This window comes from Triturus cristatus, chromosome 8 (genome assembly GCF_964204655.1).
Source record: "Triturus cristatus chromosome 8, aTriCri1.1, whole genome shotgun sequence".
Taxonomy (NCBI): Eukaryota; Metazoa; Chordata; class Amphibia; order Caudata; family Salamandridae; genus Triturus; species Triturus cristatus.
Window position 1 is genome coordinate 296,268,368 of NC_140591.1, and position 16,105 is coordinate 296,284,472.

The window sequence follows — 16,105 nt, forward strand, 5'->3', positions numbered from 1 at the left end:
TACGGTCACTTATCTTGGCATCCGGATTTCTCGATGCCGGGAAGAACTGATGCGCTCCAACTACGGATGCGCGCTTGATCTTATCACGGATAAGATCTCCAGATGGATCGCGATGCCCCTCTCCATGGCAGCTAGAGTCTCATTGATCAAGATGGTAATACTGCCTAAGCTCCTCTACCTGTTTACTAACATTCCTCATGCTCCTAGCCGTTACTTCTTTAAAAGCATCAAAGCCCAGTTGATCCGCCTAGTGTGGGGTGGAAGACAACCCAGACTGGCGTGGGATGTTCTTACTCGGCCGTTTGAGTCTGGAGGATTTGAAGTCCCAGATATAGAACTATATTTCATCTGCGCTCAGGCGCACTTTGCGGCATACTGGATGCATCCTCCTCCATATATGCCTCACTTAGCAATTGAAGATGGATATATGGCCCCTACACCAAGTACAGCATATCTAAGCACTACCGCGGTCCCTAGACACTTAGCTTCTACAACCGTACAATGCACTACCAGCGCCTGGCGTGATCTGGCGCACAGACTCAAAAGCCCTATACTCTACTCGCCGCTGGTGCCTTTACAGGGAAGACATGATCTACCAGTCACAACGGAGGGTGGATGCCGCCGCGTGCTGCGGAGGCTGTCCTGCCTCACGTGGGGCCAATTGTACGCAAATGGCAAGTTTAAAAATAGTGAGGACTTCTTTGGTACCATGACTGACCCCCACTCCTTTGGAGAGATTCTATTATGTGCGGCTTCGGCAAGATGTGCGTTCACTGACTCAGTGCTTCCCGTTAGAACCCCCCATCATGCTTCCTCTACATACCCTCCTGCAGCACACTCCCCCGGAGCATGTAGTGTCGCGATTATACCGCTCAACTCACGGGGAGGGGGAGGGGGATCCGGCCGCAGCCAAGGGCAAGTGGGAGGCGGAATTGGGAATCTCCATCACGATGGAACAATGGTCCTTTTGCTGCCGCCAAACGGGAGCCATATCTGCCAATAGTAGATTGCGCCTCATACATTATAAATATATTCATCGACTATACTACACACCGGCAAGGCTACACCGTTTGCACTTGCGGGACACTGATGGCTGTGATAGATGTGGGTCGGGGGGAGCTCACTTTGGGCACTTGGCATGGGACTGTCCGCCGGTGCGGAAATACTGGAGGGACGTACTGCGCGCGCTAGACGAGATGTCTGGGACACATGTGCCCGATGACCCCCTCACTGCTCTGTTGGGGTACACGGAACAAGTCCCTGTCAGGATGCGGAGATATGTCTCCTTGGCCCTTCTGCTGGCGAAGAGACGAATAGCCTGTCGATGGGGGCGCGGTAGAGCCCCCAAATTCAAGGACTGGATAAACGATCTCATACACTGCCAAGACCAGTTACACATATATGCTGAACTTATGCCACCCTCCTCGCGCCCTAGAGATATTTGGGCCCCTCTTCAAACGTATCTCTTGGCACACACTGACACTGGGGGCCCAGACCCTGCTCCTGGCCGAGGGGGGGGCGACGGAAATGAGGGAAAGTGATACAATGTGGCAGAGGATCTCCCGGAAATGGAGATACACTGGTCATATACTGATGTCGGGGTGATTGGGGAGGTAGGGGCGGGATGGAGCGGGGGGAGGGCACGATGGTTGGAGACTAATTGGACAATGCTTTGGCATACCAGGCACATGATGGCGGCGCTACTGTGATATATTGAACTTGACGTTTGGGGGATATTTGTGTTTGGGACCTGTGTTGACTGTTACCCGTTTTGATTGCCCACTTGACGCGGCCGGCCCATAGGGGTTGTAGGCGGCTTGCTGTGTTGCTTCCCCAATGTTCTTTACACAGAATTTCACGCACTGCTGTGCCGGCCCACTGGGATGTAGGCACCTGGCTGTGTCAGATCTGCATAGCGTCAATAAAGGTCTGTTTATATAAAAAAAAAAAAAGTATTATTTTTCTAAGTTAGTCTTGGATTTATTCTTTGAGTCTGTCTCATTTATTGCCTTTTTGAGTACAACAAATGCTTAGCACTAACTAACCTCTGATAAGCCTAACTGTTCACCCACACTACCACAAATAAAGCGTTAGTAATGTCTGCTTGTGTCCAATTGGGGACTCTCTGGACTCTGCACAGTGTACTTCTTTTTAGTGCACTATTTAAACAGCCAGCTTCCTACAGGTACACGGAGCTCAACTGGGGTAAACGCCTGTGCACTACACCTACTCACCTACTGTTAGCGTCAAGACAGGTTGATTAATTTTGGAGAGCCTAACGCTAAGATGGCTACAAGGCAGGGCTGTCCTCTGTCTCCACTTGTGTTTTAAGCTATGGAGCTAATGCTGTTGTTTCATGTGGATGGTGCTGAGGAATTGAGGCATTCAAGGAAGTGCAGCGAGCCACATTGTATTGCTGAATGCACATGCGCATTTGCGTACTTGAGGGACCCATTCATCTCCTTGCCCACATTTCTTTATGTACTGAGTACTGGGAGTCTCAGGACTATGCACTAACCTGCTCAAAGTGTTTCCCCAGGCAGTCTCAAACAAATAACGGAAGGTGACCTAACCAAACTAGGCTTCACTTGGGAAACTTCTAAGTTCCAATGTCTAGGCATTCATATGTCACACAATGCCTAGGCTTGGCACCGATTAAGCACGGGTGGGGTCTTGACATGACTGAGGACCTCAGTTGCATTTTGGAACACTTTACCACTGTCAGTAATGGGTAGGGTTTCACTTACAAATATTAATTCCTACTTTAGTGTCTTTATGTGCTGCAGAGAGCTGTTTTCCCAGTCCTACAGAGGTTCTTCAGAAAGTTCGATCAATTGATAATTTCCCTGGTATGGGCCAGAGAATATAGTAGAGTCAAACTAGGCACCTTAAAGCTGGAGTGAGGAAAGGTGGATTGGAGTTTCCAGCTACTAAATTGCACTATATTGTAATCCATTTGCAACATGCTGGCTTGATGAAGTTGTTAGCTAGAAGAGAACACTGCTGCTTGGGCTACACAATAATATCCCACGGGAGTGGCTACTCATTATGGGTGGTAACTTACTTAGACCTTTTCTTTACTTGAAAAAACAGCTGTGTAGAACATGGGACAGAGTAGTCAAAGTAGTCCTGAAGTGCCCTCCATTTGCAGCTGACCGGCAGCTGTTGAGTATTCTCCCCTTTGACCAGGTTGCAAGTGACATGGAGGTGGGAAGCTGGAGGGCGGTTGGATATAAGGTGCTGTGCACAAGAGCATTTTGAGATCTAGCACAGCCAATTTCTGCAATGTGTGTGTATATATCCCAAACCACTAGAGAGATTCATCACTTGTTCCCAGAGGTTCCAGCCACCACACAAATAATGGCAACGATGGTGGTGGTAGTGCAAAACATGAAACTAGCAGCTAGCATGTTTCGGACTCTAAGATCGGACAGGGAACTGCTTCTGATGAACCTCTTACTAAGGTTGAATCGGATAAACATCGCAATGGGTCAAAAGAATATATAGCAATGCCCGATTTAAACAAGTGAAGTTCAGCTACCTTCACATGAGCCACCTGGCACCACTCAATCTTAAGAGAATCTAACGATGGCGTGCAAAGTTACAGATTTGGTGCACATGACCTGGTGATACCCATATGGCTCAGGTGTTCTGGAATGAGGTCAAGAATGGTCTACAAAGTAGCAAAGGGAGACCTCCTAAATTGAGGATTAAACTATACCTTCTGGCCTTACTCCCTAACATACAAAGGAAAGATTAAAAGAAAATTTGCAGCACTAGGGACAGTACTGTGTAGAAGGTGACTATCTATACGTAGGTTCTGCCTGAGACCACCAAAAAATAAATAGTTGGGTCAAATATTTATTGGAATGCTCAGCAACGGGAGAGGGACAAATGAAAAGTATGAGGAAAGACAAGAACATTATACAGGACTTGGCTGGATAGATAGCAGTGCTTCCAACACTCACTGCCTCCCTGAATGATGTTGTAAACTGGGGAGCATTAAGTTTGGTGTTCTAGTACAAACATTTGTTCCTAATTCAAAAAGAAGTGCATTGGGATCCTTTTTGACTTGAAAGGATGTTCTGTGATCAGGGCCCAACTATTGTGAAGCAATAAAATGTGGCTTACCTACACGAAGGCACATGTGGTTAAACAGATCTGGAAATGTAGCAAACGGAAATAAATATGAGGGAGGGGGGTTAAAAAATCAGCTCATTGTCCGAAACTAAACTCATAAAGTTTACACCAATAATACAGTTAGAACTTGACACGAGTAACTCAAAAAACTGTAATTAGCAAACAAGTCGGAGTTGAGCATGCGACGATCGGCAACAGTTTGTTTATTTTCCTTCTTTTTTCGTTTCATGTGTTCTTTACTGGGCATGTACTGTTTTAACATGTTAAAACTAAAAGTGATACAAAAAAAAGCAAAAAAGAGAAGGGGAATCAAAAAAATAATTGGTGAAAAAAATGCGCAATGCTACAAAATATAGGAAAGCGAGGTACGCAGTTCAACTAATTTGAACTATTACACCAGAATCTGTAATTGCTGCAAGTGTGTGGTTGAAACTGTTTATTTATTTTTGTATTTTTTTTTTGGGATGTGTAGAAACATTTGAGGATATGCTAAACAGCTTAGAAGTGCTAAACAACTTGAAATTTAAGGATTTGATGGTTAAAAGGGATACGTGTCCGTTTGAGTGGATTTGGAAAAATGCCTAAGCCATGTGAGTTCAAGGAATTTATTAGGTCCAAAACATGGGTGAGGTTCACTTGTTTTTGGGATGACGGAATATTATTGCACGTTAATAAACTATTTAACCAAGATAGTTTATCCTTTGAAGACCTGATGAATGAAAGTTACTTATGGCAGCATTAAGAGGTTGGTATTTGTGGTCACAGTTTTGTTTTGGGAAAAAAACTGTTATTGTGTTTGTGTTAAGAGCACCAAGTGAAAAATAATATTCTGTTATTGATAGAGAAACAGTGGAGTGTTATTGGGTAATGACACTTCATTATTTAAATGGGCTATTCCATATTAGAAAAGGATAGATAACAAGTCATACGATTGTTGTTTTCTTGTACTTATTCCAAGAGGGCTACAACCAGGATTTTGGGGCATTTAGAAGATATGAGATATTTTAATTTTGAAATGAAATATTGGCATGACTTAAAAGATAAGCCGGAAGATGGATTGTTGCATTTGCCAGTGGTTGAAAAGGGTGAAGATGGTATGATTTCAATGTGCCAGTGATGTGTGTTGGTGAAGAAGCAGTTGACAGAGAAGAGTGGAAACAGGCAATTTAATTGTGGTCAAAGGATGGCCTGATAGATTTAATATTGGAGAAGTTTTTGTGGGATTCTGACAAGTAGAAGAGACATTGTAGAGAGAAATAAAAGCTGTTCCTCCAAATATGTGGGAGAAAAATTGATAAATCTAGCTCATGAATGTCACATGGGTAGAAGCCTGAGAAAGGGGAAAATGAAGCATTACAGTTGTTCTGGTAACCAACTGTATGGATAGTAAAAGTTGAAGATGTGGTGAGAAATTATTTGCAATGTGCCTCTAGTGATTAGGCCACAGAAGTAAGAAAACTCAGTTGAAGAAAATTGCAGTACCTGAGAAACCTTGGTACATATAGGTGTTGGGTATATTGCGCCATTTGAATCCTTTCCATTGAGTGAGACATATATTCTTAGTCAGTTAAACTCTTTCTTAGTAAATTCGTCTCCGATATCTGCCTGCGGTAGATATCAGGGTGTAGATGAATTTCTAAAAGAGGAATATCTCTAAGGTGAAAATAAGTGGCATACAAGAATTAAGAAAATACAGAATTGAATGTTTATTTTGCTTTGTTTAACTTATTTAGAATATTGACTGTAAAAAGCAGGTATTTGGCTGTGTATTTATCTTTTGAGGAAAATGCGTCCACTTTTTGTTAGTCAGCTGAAGGCATAAAGTATCATGTGCCCTGCCGCTGCTCCTGGCATTGTTTGGAAGAGCTTTGATCTTAAACATCTAACCAAGTAGAAGGTGGGACAACCAGCATTATTTATTGGGTCCTCTGTGATTCAGCAATGACTCTTACATTCCCCTGTTGGCATTCATCTTGCGTTCATGCCTATGCTTAGATCATCCCTGCTAATAGTAATGATAGAGTCCGGCAGTAGTAGAATCCTAAGAGACCAAAAATGGCAGAGGCATATATGGCCTTCAGCTGTCACGCCACAGGTTTCTGAGATGCCCCAAAGCAAACTCATCCGAGAGTGTTCACGCCTCAGATAACCAGAACATGTTTGCACCAAATTAATATGAGATAAAAGCTAGCATTGACAAAGCCAATAGGTTTCACCTATGAAAAATCTATTGGCTTTGCAATTTTTTTTTACATGGTACTCAGCAGTTGAGCTCAGCCGCAGCTGGCAATGCTAAACTATGGGGGGTTGCCATGCGCCCAACTCACCTACCAGATGTTCAGCGGCACTCCCGGTGATCGTGGTGTGATGTCCACGAGCAGAAAAGGGAAGGACCTCCCTTCCTGCCCAGTGGAACTTGACTTATGACTAATCCTGGAACTGTTGTCAGCACAAGAGCTGCTCCAGTATTGGTGGGAGCAGGCTAACCCAGTGCTCATTTTGAAGGTGGGGGCCTGTGGAAGCAATCCCCTGGCTGTTTCCATGTACAGAGCTCATGTTGGCTGGAGCTAGGTGCCCTACCGGCCTACCCGACATGTGCACTGAAAGGGGCAGCAGTAATCCTGCAATAGCAGGATTCAGTACACAGGGCGAGCTGGTGGCAAAATAAAATTGCCATTTAGGAGGAGCCGACACTTGTTGAGCTGCTGCGCAACATAACTTAAAGGTGAAAAGAAAAAAAAACAAAGCGCTATGACGTGGACAGTGCTTGCCGCGACATAGCTTTTTATTTGTTTTTGAACTTTAAGCCATGTTACACAGCAGCTCAACTGTTGAGCAGCATGTAAAAAAAATTGACAAAGCCAATAGATTCTGCATTGGCGAATCCTGTTGGCTTAGCCAATGCTTGTTTTAGAGAAGGAGGCAACTCTATCAGTGCCCCGTCGGGAACAGGCGAATTCTCGCTCCCTACTAATGGAGAGAGAGAGAGAGAGAGAGACAGGGCTTAGCATTGAGAGCAACCGAGTAGCATCCCCTCATGAAGGAGATCTGTGAACATAGTACATAGATTTAAGTTTTCTGCTGTAGAGAAAAGAGTAACCGACGCGTGCTCTCTCTCTCTCTCTCTCACTCACTCACTCACTCACTCACTCACTCACTCACTCACTCCCCCCCCCTCTCTCTCCCTCTTTCTCTCTGTGTCACTGTCTGTCTCTCTCTCTCTCTGTCTCTCCCTGTCTCCCTCTCCAGGTTGCTGTTTCCTCTCCTGTGCCCTGGTCGACGGAGAGGGTGTATAAAGGCAGTCTCACTCCTAGAGGGGTGCTTGTCTCGGGGGCAGAGGACTGCTAGCGAGAGGGGCCGTGAAAGAGTGCTCGGCAGCGGGAGGAGGTGGGTTTAACATTAGAGCCTCATCCGTTCCTTGAAGGATGGTGAATGCAGGGATCAGACTTCCAGGAGAAGTGATGCAGGCTATAGCAGCAAATTAGTACAAAGTGACAGGGGAATAACAGACCGCTGATGCTTTCATGCCCTCCGTAGAAACAGTGCTCTGAAATCCAGTTGGGTGAAGGTGCGCAATAAATAACTAAATTGGCTGTGTTCCTCTGCTTTCATGTTTTAAGCTGTATTCTCTTTTCGACCCAAGTAGCAAAGACTGGGAACGGGTAAAGTTAGAGACTGGAATATAGTAACGTCAAATCGGGAAATCTGTGAGTGTGTTTGTGATGACAAACCTTCAAGTACACCGCTTTAATCACCATCGAAGCCGGATGGTCTAAAGAATCCAAATCGTGAGCATAGCTGCATAAATGACAAGCGGTGGCCAAGCACGCTTGATCTCAAAGAGAAAAGTAGACCCGCAGGAGAGAAAATGTGAATGAAAGGTTCAAAGGAAGGAGTATTTGGTACAGGCTCCACTGATAAGCTAAACACACAGAGAAACTCTAACCCAACAGGAAATAGCATGCTATAACCAACAGAAAGCAAGGACGACAGAGTCGCAAGCCGACAAACAAATGGAAAGTAAGGTCGGACTGTAAGCCCGTTTTAAGATTTTGTTTTTTAATTACTATCAATTTCACAAGCGAAACCTAAAAAGCACCAAAGGGCATTTGAGAACCGTATTTTACTGAATGTGTTGTAATTCATCTTATTTAACCTACTTGTATAAAGACAGCATTTGTTTGAAATAATAGAAATAACGTTTTGTTTTTATTTTAAATAGGTGAAGCTGTTAATATGTGCCTACAGAGTTCAGCTGCAGTGAATGGCCAGAGGACACTTATTTCTGATTTATTCAGATTCCTTGAATGTCCACCTTATGTCTCTTTTTATTTCAAGTGGAGAAATGTTGGACTTTTCATCCGATGAGGAAACATTTCAGATTCCTTTTATTTATATTTGGTTTGTCCTATGATCACTCATCCATTGCCAGACCAGCACATAATTGTTGTTGGTCTCCGGAATGGGGAGTTGGTTGGGATTGTCTACATGATATTTATATTGGTTGGACCATACAAAAGATTCATGTAAATATAGGTTGCTTGTTAATTGTTACTTGGTGGACTGCACCACACTCAAATGCTGATTTCGGGAGGGTTGCCGTTGTTGTGTTTGTTTTGAATTGAGAACTAGAAAAATTCAATTTTAGCAACAAAAAAAAAAAACATTTTTATAAAGATTTGCTTTATATTTTTAAGATTATTTCAAAATTTCTGACAAACTGTAAGAAAACAGAGAAAATTGACAGAGCAGTAAAACAATACAATACGAAATGTATATGAGGGTTCACATACTGAGATCATTACATTTCCAATCCTGCACCTTGAACGTGAATCACCATTGACTTTTAGTGTGTATCAACTGACAGCCATTCGTTAATGGGATGCACGCTGAGATTCTAATGTAAATCAAAACTTGGATCATATCAATCTAACATTTTTCCTTATAAATTGAACAGTGATGTGTAAGGTTACGGTCTGCACTGTATATTGCTAACCTGTTTATTGTGATTAATTTGAAGGAAGCTATGTATCTGTGCTCTCAGAACTTGTAAATTCAATACATATTGTATAGAGGGTTCACCATTAAAATGGTGGCATGTGTGCTCTTTAAGAGCTGTAATACATTGTAAAGATTTTTTGTAAATACATTTTTAGACTGAACATGTAATAAGCACTTCTGTATGTTTCTTTGTTGTAAGAGCACTAGGTTGAAATATATTTAAAAGTGTAGTATTTATTAGCAAAATGTTGCATTTTTTGCCAAATGATAAAGGAAGTACACAGTTCTATCACATTTTTGGACCTATTTGAAAATGGAAAGTTACAAGTGAAGATGTTAAGAAGACTATGATGGAATCAAATGTACTATTACTGGAAGGCAAATGGTGTTGTGAAAGTTTTCAATCTTTGGCCCTTAACATATAGTTTTTTCCATATTGGTAACACTGTTCTCTTTTAAGATAGGGGGAACGTGTACAGCACAATGATTACCAACGTATCTGTTGCACTATAATGATACAGATTTTGTAAGGGGAAAACAGGCTGTGTTCTTTCGAGTATGAAGGGGTTATGAAACTGGGGACCAGTGACCCCCGCATGTGCTGTCACAGCGAGACATAAAGTAATGTGTATGTTGGGTGAAACTCCGTGTAATTTGTCATACCGCTTGCGATTCTTTGAACTGTGGCATTGCTGTTCTTATCTTGCTTTCTGTTGGCTGTTGATCCGATAGTACCTTCCGTGTAGTCCGGAAGCAGCGGAGTCTAACTACAGTTTTCGTCCGCTCGCACTTGTTTTCGTTCTCCTATGATATAGCTGCAGCTCTCACTCACAGCCCGCCTGCCAGCAGCAAAGAGCATCGTGCAGGAAAACATTGCAGGGGTGCTGTGCATTCAAACACCGAGATTGTGTTTTTTTTTTCCACTTATCTTTGGTGCCCCTGCCCTCGCTACCAAATCTCCCTGTGCGGTGTCCCCACCCCCCTCCCAACAGCCGTTTTAAAAACACTCTGGAGATGGGCTTTTTTGACTGTACACTGTTTCTGTGCGGGCTGAACCAAGTTCTGTCAAGTTACCCTATCGGATGGTAATCAGATTTATTTTCTAAGCTGTTGTAATTGATTTTAGTTTTCAGGCTGTTTACTTTGTTCTGCACATATTTTATTTTCCGCTGGTCTGTGTCAGTTGTTCAAATGAAAGATGCGTAACGCTGTCACTTTCACCCTTTTAAATAACTAACAACTCCTACTTCCTTTTTTAGGTCTCGCTGAGACAGCGAAAGCTGTCTCTTTGAGACATTTTATAAGTGGGCTTTCAAAAGTGCTATCCACATGTTTTGCTGGCCTAGGGCTTGAGTGCACGATGGCGTGCACGTGCACCTTCTCCTCTCTACCCCCTCCCTTCTCACCCAGCCCTTTGATGCTCTGCTCGATTACTTTCACTTTCGCCGCTTTGATGTTTGATCGCAAACTCGATCGAGTATTCTGCTGAGAAGGAAACTCGCCCAGCCTAAACTTCATTTGTTTTACGCCTCTTAACTGTCTCTGTTTGGTCCGAGGGCCGATGTCGTGAAAACAAAGAAATTAAAACTAAAACTGGAGACTACCATTTGAAACTGCTCTCAAGATTCATGAAGTTCTGGTATTATGGATAAGACATACACAATATAACCTCTGTTAACTGAAAGACAGCACACACTCTATAAACATAGGCCAAGTATGCATGGTGAGGTTTAACACCTGGGCTTACTTTCTTTTAGCAGATTCTACATTTCGGAGCAGGTCAACCCTCCACCCGCCTTGTCATTAACATTTTTTGCAGATCATCCTATACAGTACTTTAAAATAACACGTTTGAGGGAGGTCAGTTGCGGGACACTTCTAACTGTGAAACGCATATTAAAGGTGGTCCAAGCATTTAGAGATCTTAACCCAAATATAAGTGCAACTTGCAACTGTGTGGCGAACCTAGGAACATGCTGCTGGCATAGAAGAATAGTGACATCTTGGTCACGGTGAAAGAAATGGTTCTTATGTGGTGGCCATTGACAAAAGTGCAACGTGTGACTACTTGCATCTCCCTCAGCACCCAGTCTTCCGGCCATCCGGTCTAAAGCCCTGACCGATAACAGCCTCCTATCCTACCTCTCATGTGGCTGATTTATTTTACCTTTCTTAAATTTAAAAAGCCTAACGTCATTGTGGAATCCAAATTCATTGAAGTTAATTTTCAAAATCCCCTTCGTCTCTTTTTCCATATACTGGCATATGTGATTCTAGTCCCACAACCATTAGAAACGCCAATGTGTGTTCCTCGTTTTTGACAGTCTACAGCAGGAAGTGTTGTTGGTACCGTGTACAAGTCTTCAACCCACACCATGCCGTATGCCATGTGCTCCATCCTTTCCCCTCCACCGCATCATCGTCGTGTCCGCTCTTCCTAGTTCCTGTGCCTCCGCCTTTGAGCGCCTTTCTCCCAACCCCACGCCATAAGGACTATCTGCGGCAGCAGAATTGAGGCCAACCCAAAAATCAAATCAACGGTCTGTCTTACATTTGCAACTCGTTGCCTATCATTTTTTGCATCGAACAAAAGCGTCTATTTTCTTAAGCGGTAACCGTTGCCCCAGGTTTCTGTTAAACGTAGCTAGACTTATCGCCCGAGGCTGCTTGGGAGGGGCTAGTACTTGCAGTAAACAACTTGCCCATCCTTCTTACGGAGGCTGGTCTAGAAGGCTGTCTGTAGGCGTGGGCAGGAGAGCGATCTGGTTGCATTGAAATACAAAAACAAGCATTTGCAATGCAATAGGTCTCGCAGTTACACGAGTTAAAGCTATTGGCATTGTAAATGACAATGCCAATAGGCAATGTTATTTGCAATGTCAATAGCTCAAACTCGCGTAAATGCGAGACCTAATGCATTGCAAATGCTTGTTTTAAGCGCACTGCAGGCTTATCTTAGGCTTGATACCTAATCCGCTGTCTTTTACTGTAGAAAAGGGATCAGGTGACTTATGGACAATTTTAATCATCCTCCCTAGCATGGAACAATAGGCAGTGATTGAATTGAAGAGATATTGATAAAGATGACACTCTTCCCCTGAGGGATTTTGTTATCTGGTCTACAGGCGGAGTGCAGAAGCCTGCTTGGCAGCAGGACGTGTTTTGTGCGGAGGTAAAACACTGTATACAGTTTTAAAAGATGCACAGGTCAGCGAACTGCAGCTACTGGGGGTTTCCAAGCACCCCCTACACACTCAAATGTCGCTCACGAGGGTCATGGCGACATTTATCAGGACTTTCTTTTGAGAATGTAAAGAAACGCCCTCTTTTGAAGAAAAACAAATGCCTTAGTTGTGCATCCGATGTGTATGTGTAATGGCTATCATCTCATTCTAGGAGCTACACAGGAATATATGTTCAGGGGTATGTTGAGAAGAACAGTAGTCACTAATTTTGTGACAGAACAGATCATTTGTTTGAAATGAACTGGAAAACAAATGACGGGTATTTAAGATACTCGAAGCAGAGAACAGTTTTTCCATCTTCACACTTTCTGTATTAGTTCTCTTTTACGTCTTTTCTGTCTTTCGTTACTCTATTTCCTTCCGCTTCCTTCCTGAAGTTTCTTTATTTCCTTTCTCCGCTTACTTTGCAATTGTTACTGCATATGCGTTTTCTTATGCACATGATGGTTTAAAAACCAAAAACAGGCAAAACCTCACTAAACAGCACTTTCCACCTCCATTACCTCAAACCGAAGTACCTTGAATTCCTTTGCGTACATCAGAAGGGTCATCTGCAATTTTTGTTTAAATCTTTTTTACACTCATTTGCGTGTTGCTGTTTTCCTGTTTGCCTATTTGTTATTGATACTCAGAGAGGCAAAACATGAACTGGCTCCTAAGGATTGTGAGAAGTTGGCCTGATATATGCTGTCAATAGTTCTAGTGTACACCTTGTATCATTCCAAACAACCCTTATGGTGATTGGTTGTAAAGTCAACCTTATAGACCAGCTATCCTAGTGGTAGCATGGACAAGAGCAGTCTTAGGCTAAACTCTGTATGGCATGGGAAGCCAGCTGTTATACCATTTGCAACCCCTTGAATACCAAATGAAAGGACACCACAACAGATATATTATAAAAATAGAATGTATTTATTCTAGTCAAAATACCCTCAGCACTCTTTATGAGATTCGAGGTAACTACAACACAGTCTTATTTAAGCATACATAAGTCACACAGGTAAGTAATACAGTTAGGCCCTAGGGGCCACGCAAACCATATACTAAGTAAGTGGTATAAGAACCACTGTCACGAACACAGGTTAGGCCTAGGCCTGGGGAATCGCTGGGGCTACACTATCCTATCAGTTGCTAGGCAGTGGGAGGCCCACGGGATTCAGGTGCAGAGTGGAAACACTCACGCGTAATGCGTTAAAGTCAATAGAAATAGTAATGTATAGAAATTAAGAGTTTTAGGACACTTCGGAAGGAACTAGGAGTTAGAGACTTGGAAACTAGACACTAGGATAGTCAATACCCTTGTGAGCACCGGAGTACTCGAGTTACCTAGCCCACGGGCTGCGGGTGCATAGGTGTGAACTTGCGTCGGGTTTCGACGTCTACTCCTATGGATGCCTGAAGAAAAGATGCTGGCAGGCAGTCAGTGAAGAGTGTCCGGTGGATTCCAAGGATGGAATCAAGAAGGAGGATACCTGCAAGCAGAGGGGACAGAGTCTAGGTCACCAGCCAGGAGCCGGGAAGGAACCAGGAAGGAACCAGGCGATGTCGTGAAGATGCAGGTGAAGAGGTGAAGCTTGTTGCAGCAGCCACGGGTACCAGGAGGCGTCGAGGACGACCAGAACCAGGAGGCGGGCTGTCCCACGAGGGCTCTTGCTGTCGGCGGCGTGTCTGTCGAGTCTGGACACAACAAGCCTTGGCAAGCGCAACCCACGCAGAATGAAGGATTCACTTCTGTTGCAGACCAGGAAGGCCTGAGGTGCTTCTCCTTCACAGGGAAGCAAGGGCCAGTCTGGAGGAGCCAAACCAGCGGTGAAAAGTCAAGGGTTCGTCGTCGCAGAGGTCACTAGCCAATGGGCAAGCAACCGGACAGACGCGTCGAGCAGGAAAATGCAGAAGGGCCCCACGCAGAACTCGTGGAGTGTGGAAGGCTGATCTTCGGTGCAGATGGTGCTCGGGGTTGGGGCTTCTCAATCCCCAGAGCACAACTTCGAGGATGCCAATTTTCCCAGGTAGCCGGTCCCACGTCTCTCGTGGCCTCCACGGATCTCAGCTTTGCTGTGGATGTGGATCAGGGTCGGAGAAGTCTGGAAGTCAAGGCGCTGGTCGGGCTCTGCAGTCGGTTCCTCGTAGAACTTCGGGCAAAGCAAACGGCAGGTCGCTTGATGGTGCCTGTTGGCACAGGGTGGCCACTCCTTGGCCACAAGGGAGATTCTTCAGTCTTCTTCGGTAGTCGAATGTCGAAGGTCCAGAGTTTCTGTTCAAGTTTCAATTATCAGGATAATCCAAAGTCCTAGGGACTCAGCTCCCACTCTTATACTAATCTGGGGGGCTGGGTTACCTGCTAGGTCCCTCCTATGGGTGGAACCAGGGAGGGGGGTGGTTACACCCCCTTCCCTTTGTCCAGTTTCGCGCCAGGACTGGGGCTGGAGTGCCCCAGCACCGGTTTGAACTGGACTATGCATGGGACACCTTGTGTGCCCCAGGCAGTGTCTCGTTTCATTCATCCCTCCCTGCCCCAATACACTAAGGCCTGTCTAGGGTGGTGCTAGCACCTCCCAAGTCAGGAAACCTATTGTCCAAGCCTCCCTCGCTGGAAGGACTCCCAGCAGCAGGAGGTCAGACTTGTGTCGGCGGCAGCATCATCCATTTTGTGATGCTGGGGCTCTGGTTAACTTTAACCAAGTAGTAGGTCTTCAACATGTCTTCTCCCTCTAGAAGGGAGAAATACTATCCTCACTGCCAGAAATGGTGTGGGGGTAGTATTCCAAAGTGTTAGACACCTTACACAACATGTTTTGATAAAGCCAAACCATGGTTACCATAACCGCGAGGATTATAAGGCACTTTAAGAGTATATGGTAGGCGATATCATAGAACAGCTATAAGGACATGGTTCCGAACGCTGCAGACAGGCTCAGCTCATGCTAGAGCACCATCTCACATGTTACCAAGCACTCTGCCTTCAGGATTGTTAAGGCCTGCCATAGGAGTGACTGATAGGATACCCATGTGTCTATATATAAGGTAGGTATAGGAATACTACACCTAAGCAAGGGGTGATTACACGACCTTGCCCCAGCTGAGTGATCAGCCAGTTGTGTCATAATGGAAGGCCATCCAGGGGTGGCATAATACATGCTGCAGCCCCTGGTAGGCCTAGGGTACACCTATGCCCTGGGTACCTAAGGTACACTGTACAGGGCCCTAGAAGGTGATCCTTACCAATTGGGTTATGTACCTAAAGTACATAGTATGAATTTAGAGAGAGAACAGCTGGGCTGTGGGTCTGATTAGCAGGCCCACAGCCACATCTAAGCCAAAAACCAGTGAAGCAAAAGCAAAAAGTGGGGGTGAACATAGAAAGCAGACCCTACTCTCCTACAAGGATGTTTTCATTATTATTGTTTAAAGGCAGAACATGGAAGGGTGGCCGCATTCCACATAGTGGACGGGGCTAGCTGTGAAGTTAATCCCTGTAATATTTCTATAACGTTGCTATTCACTCACATGAAGTGTTGCGCTGTTGCTCTTTCGCAATAGTGATACTGAGCAGGACACTTTATTCACGAGACATTTAGGTAATGGAAGGCTTCCCAGTGCACATAAGCGTGCCTAAAGCAACTATACCTTGGTATATACCCGTGTTATTACTGTGGGGCACTGTCCAAGTGGTCATGGCAACAGATTTACAAGGCACCATCCTTACAAGGATTATTATT

General features: G+C 44.5%; 1 protein-coding gene across 1 annotated transcript in view; it reads left to right on the forward strand.

The window, feature by feature from the left end:
• MPHOSPH8 (M-phase phosphoprotein 8) overlaps positions 1-9,387 on the forward strand; it is a 209,300-nt gene extending 199,913 nt beyond the window's left edge. The window contains exon 14 of the mRNA XM_085621552.1: positions 8,363-9,387. Within this exon, the coding sequence (XP_085477678.1) occupies positions 8,363-8,404 (42 nt within the window). The 3' untranslated portion in view covers positions 8,405-9,387. The remainder of the gene's footprint in view (positions 1-8,362) is intronic.
• Positions 9,388-16,105: the final 6,718 nt, after the last annotated feature.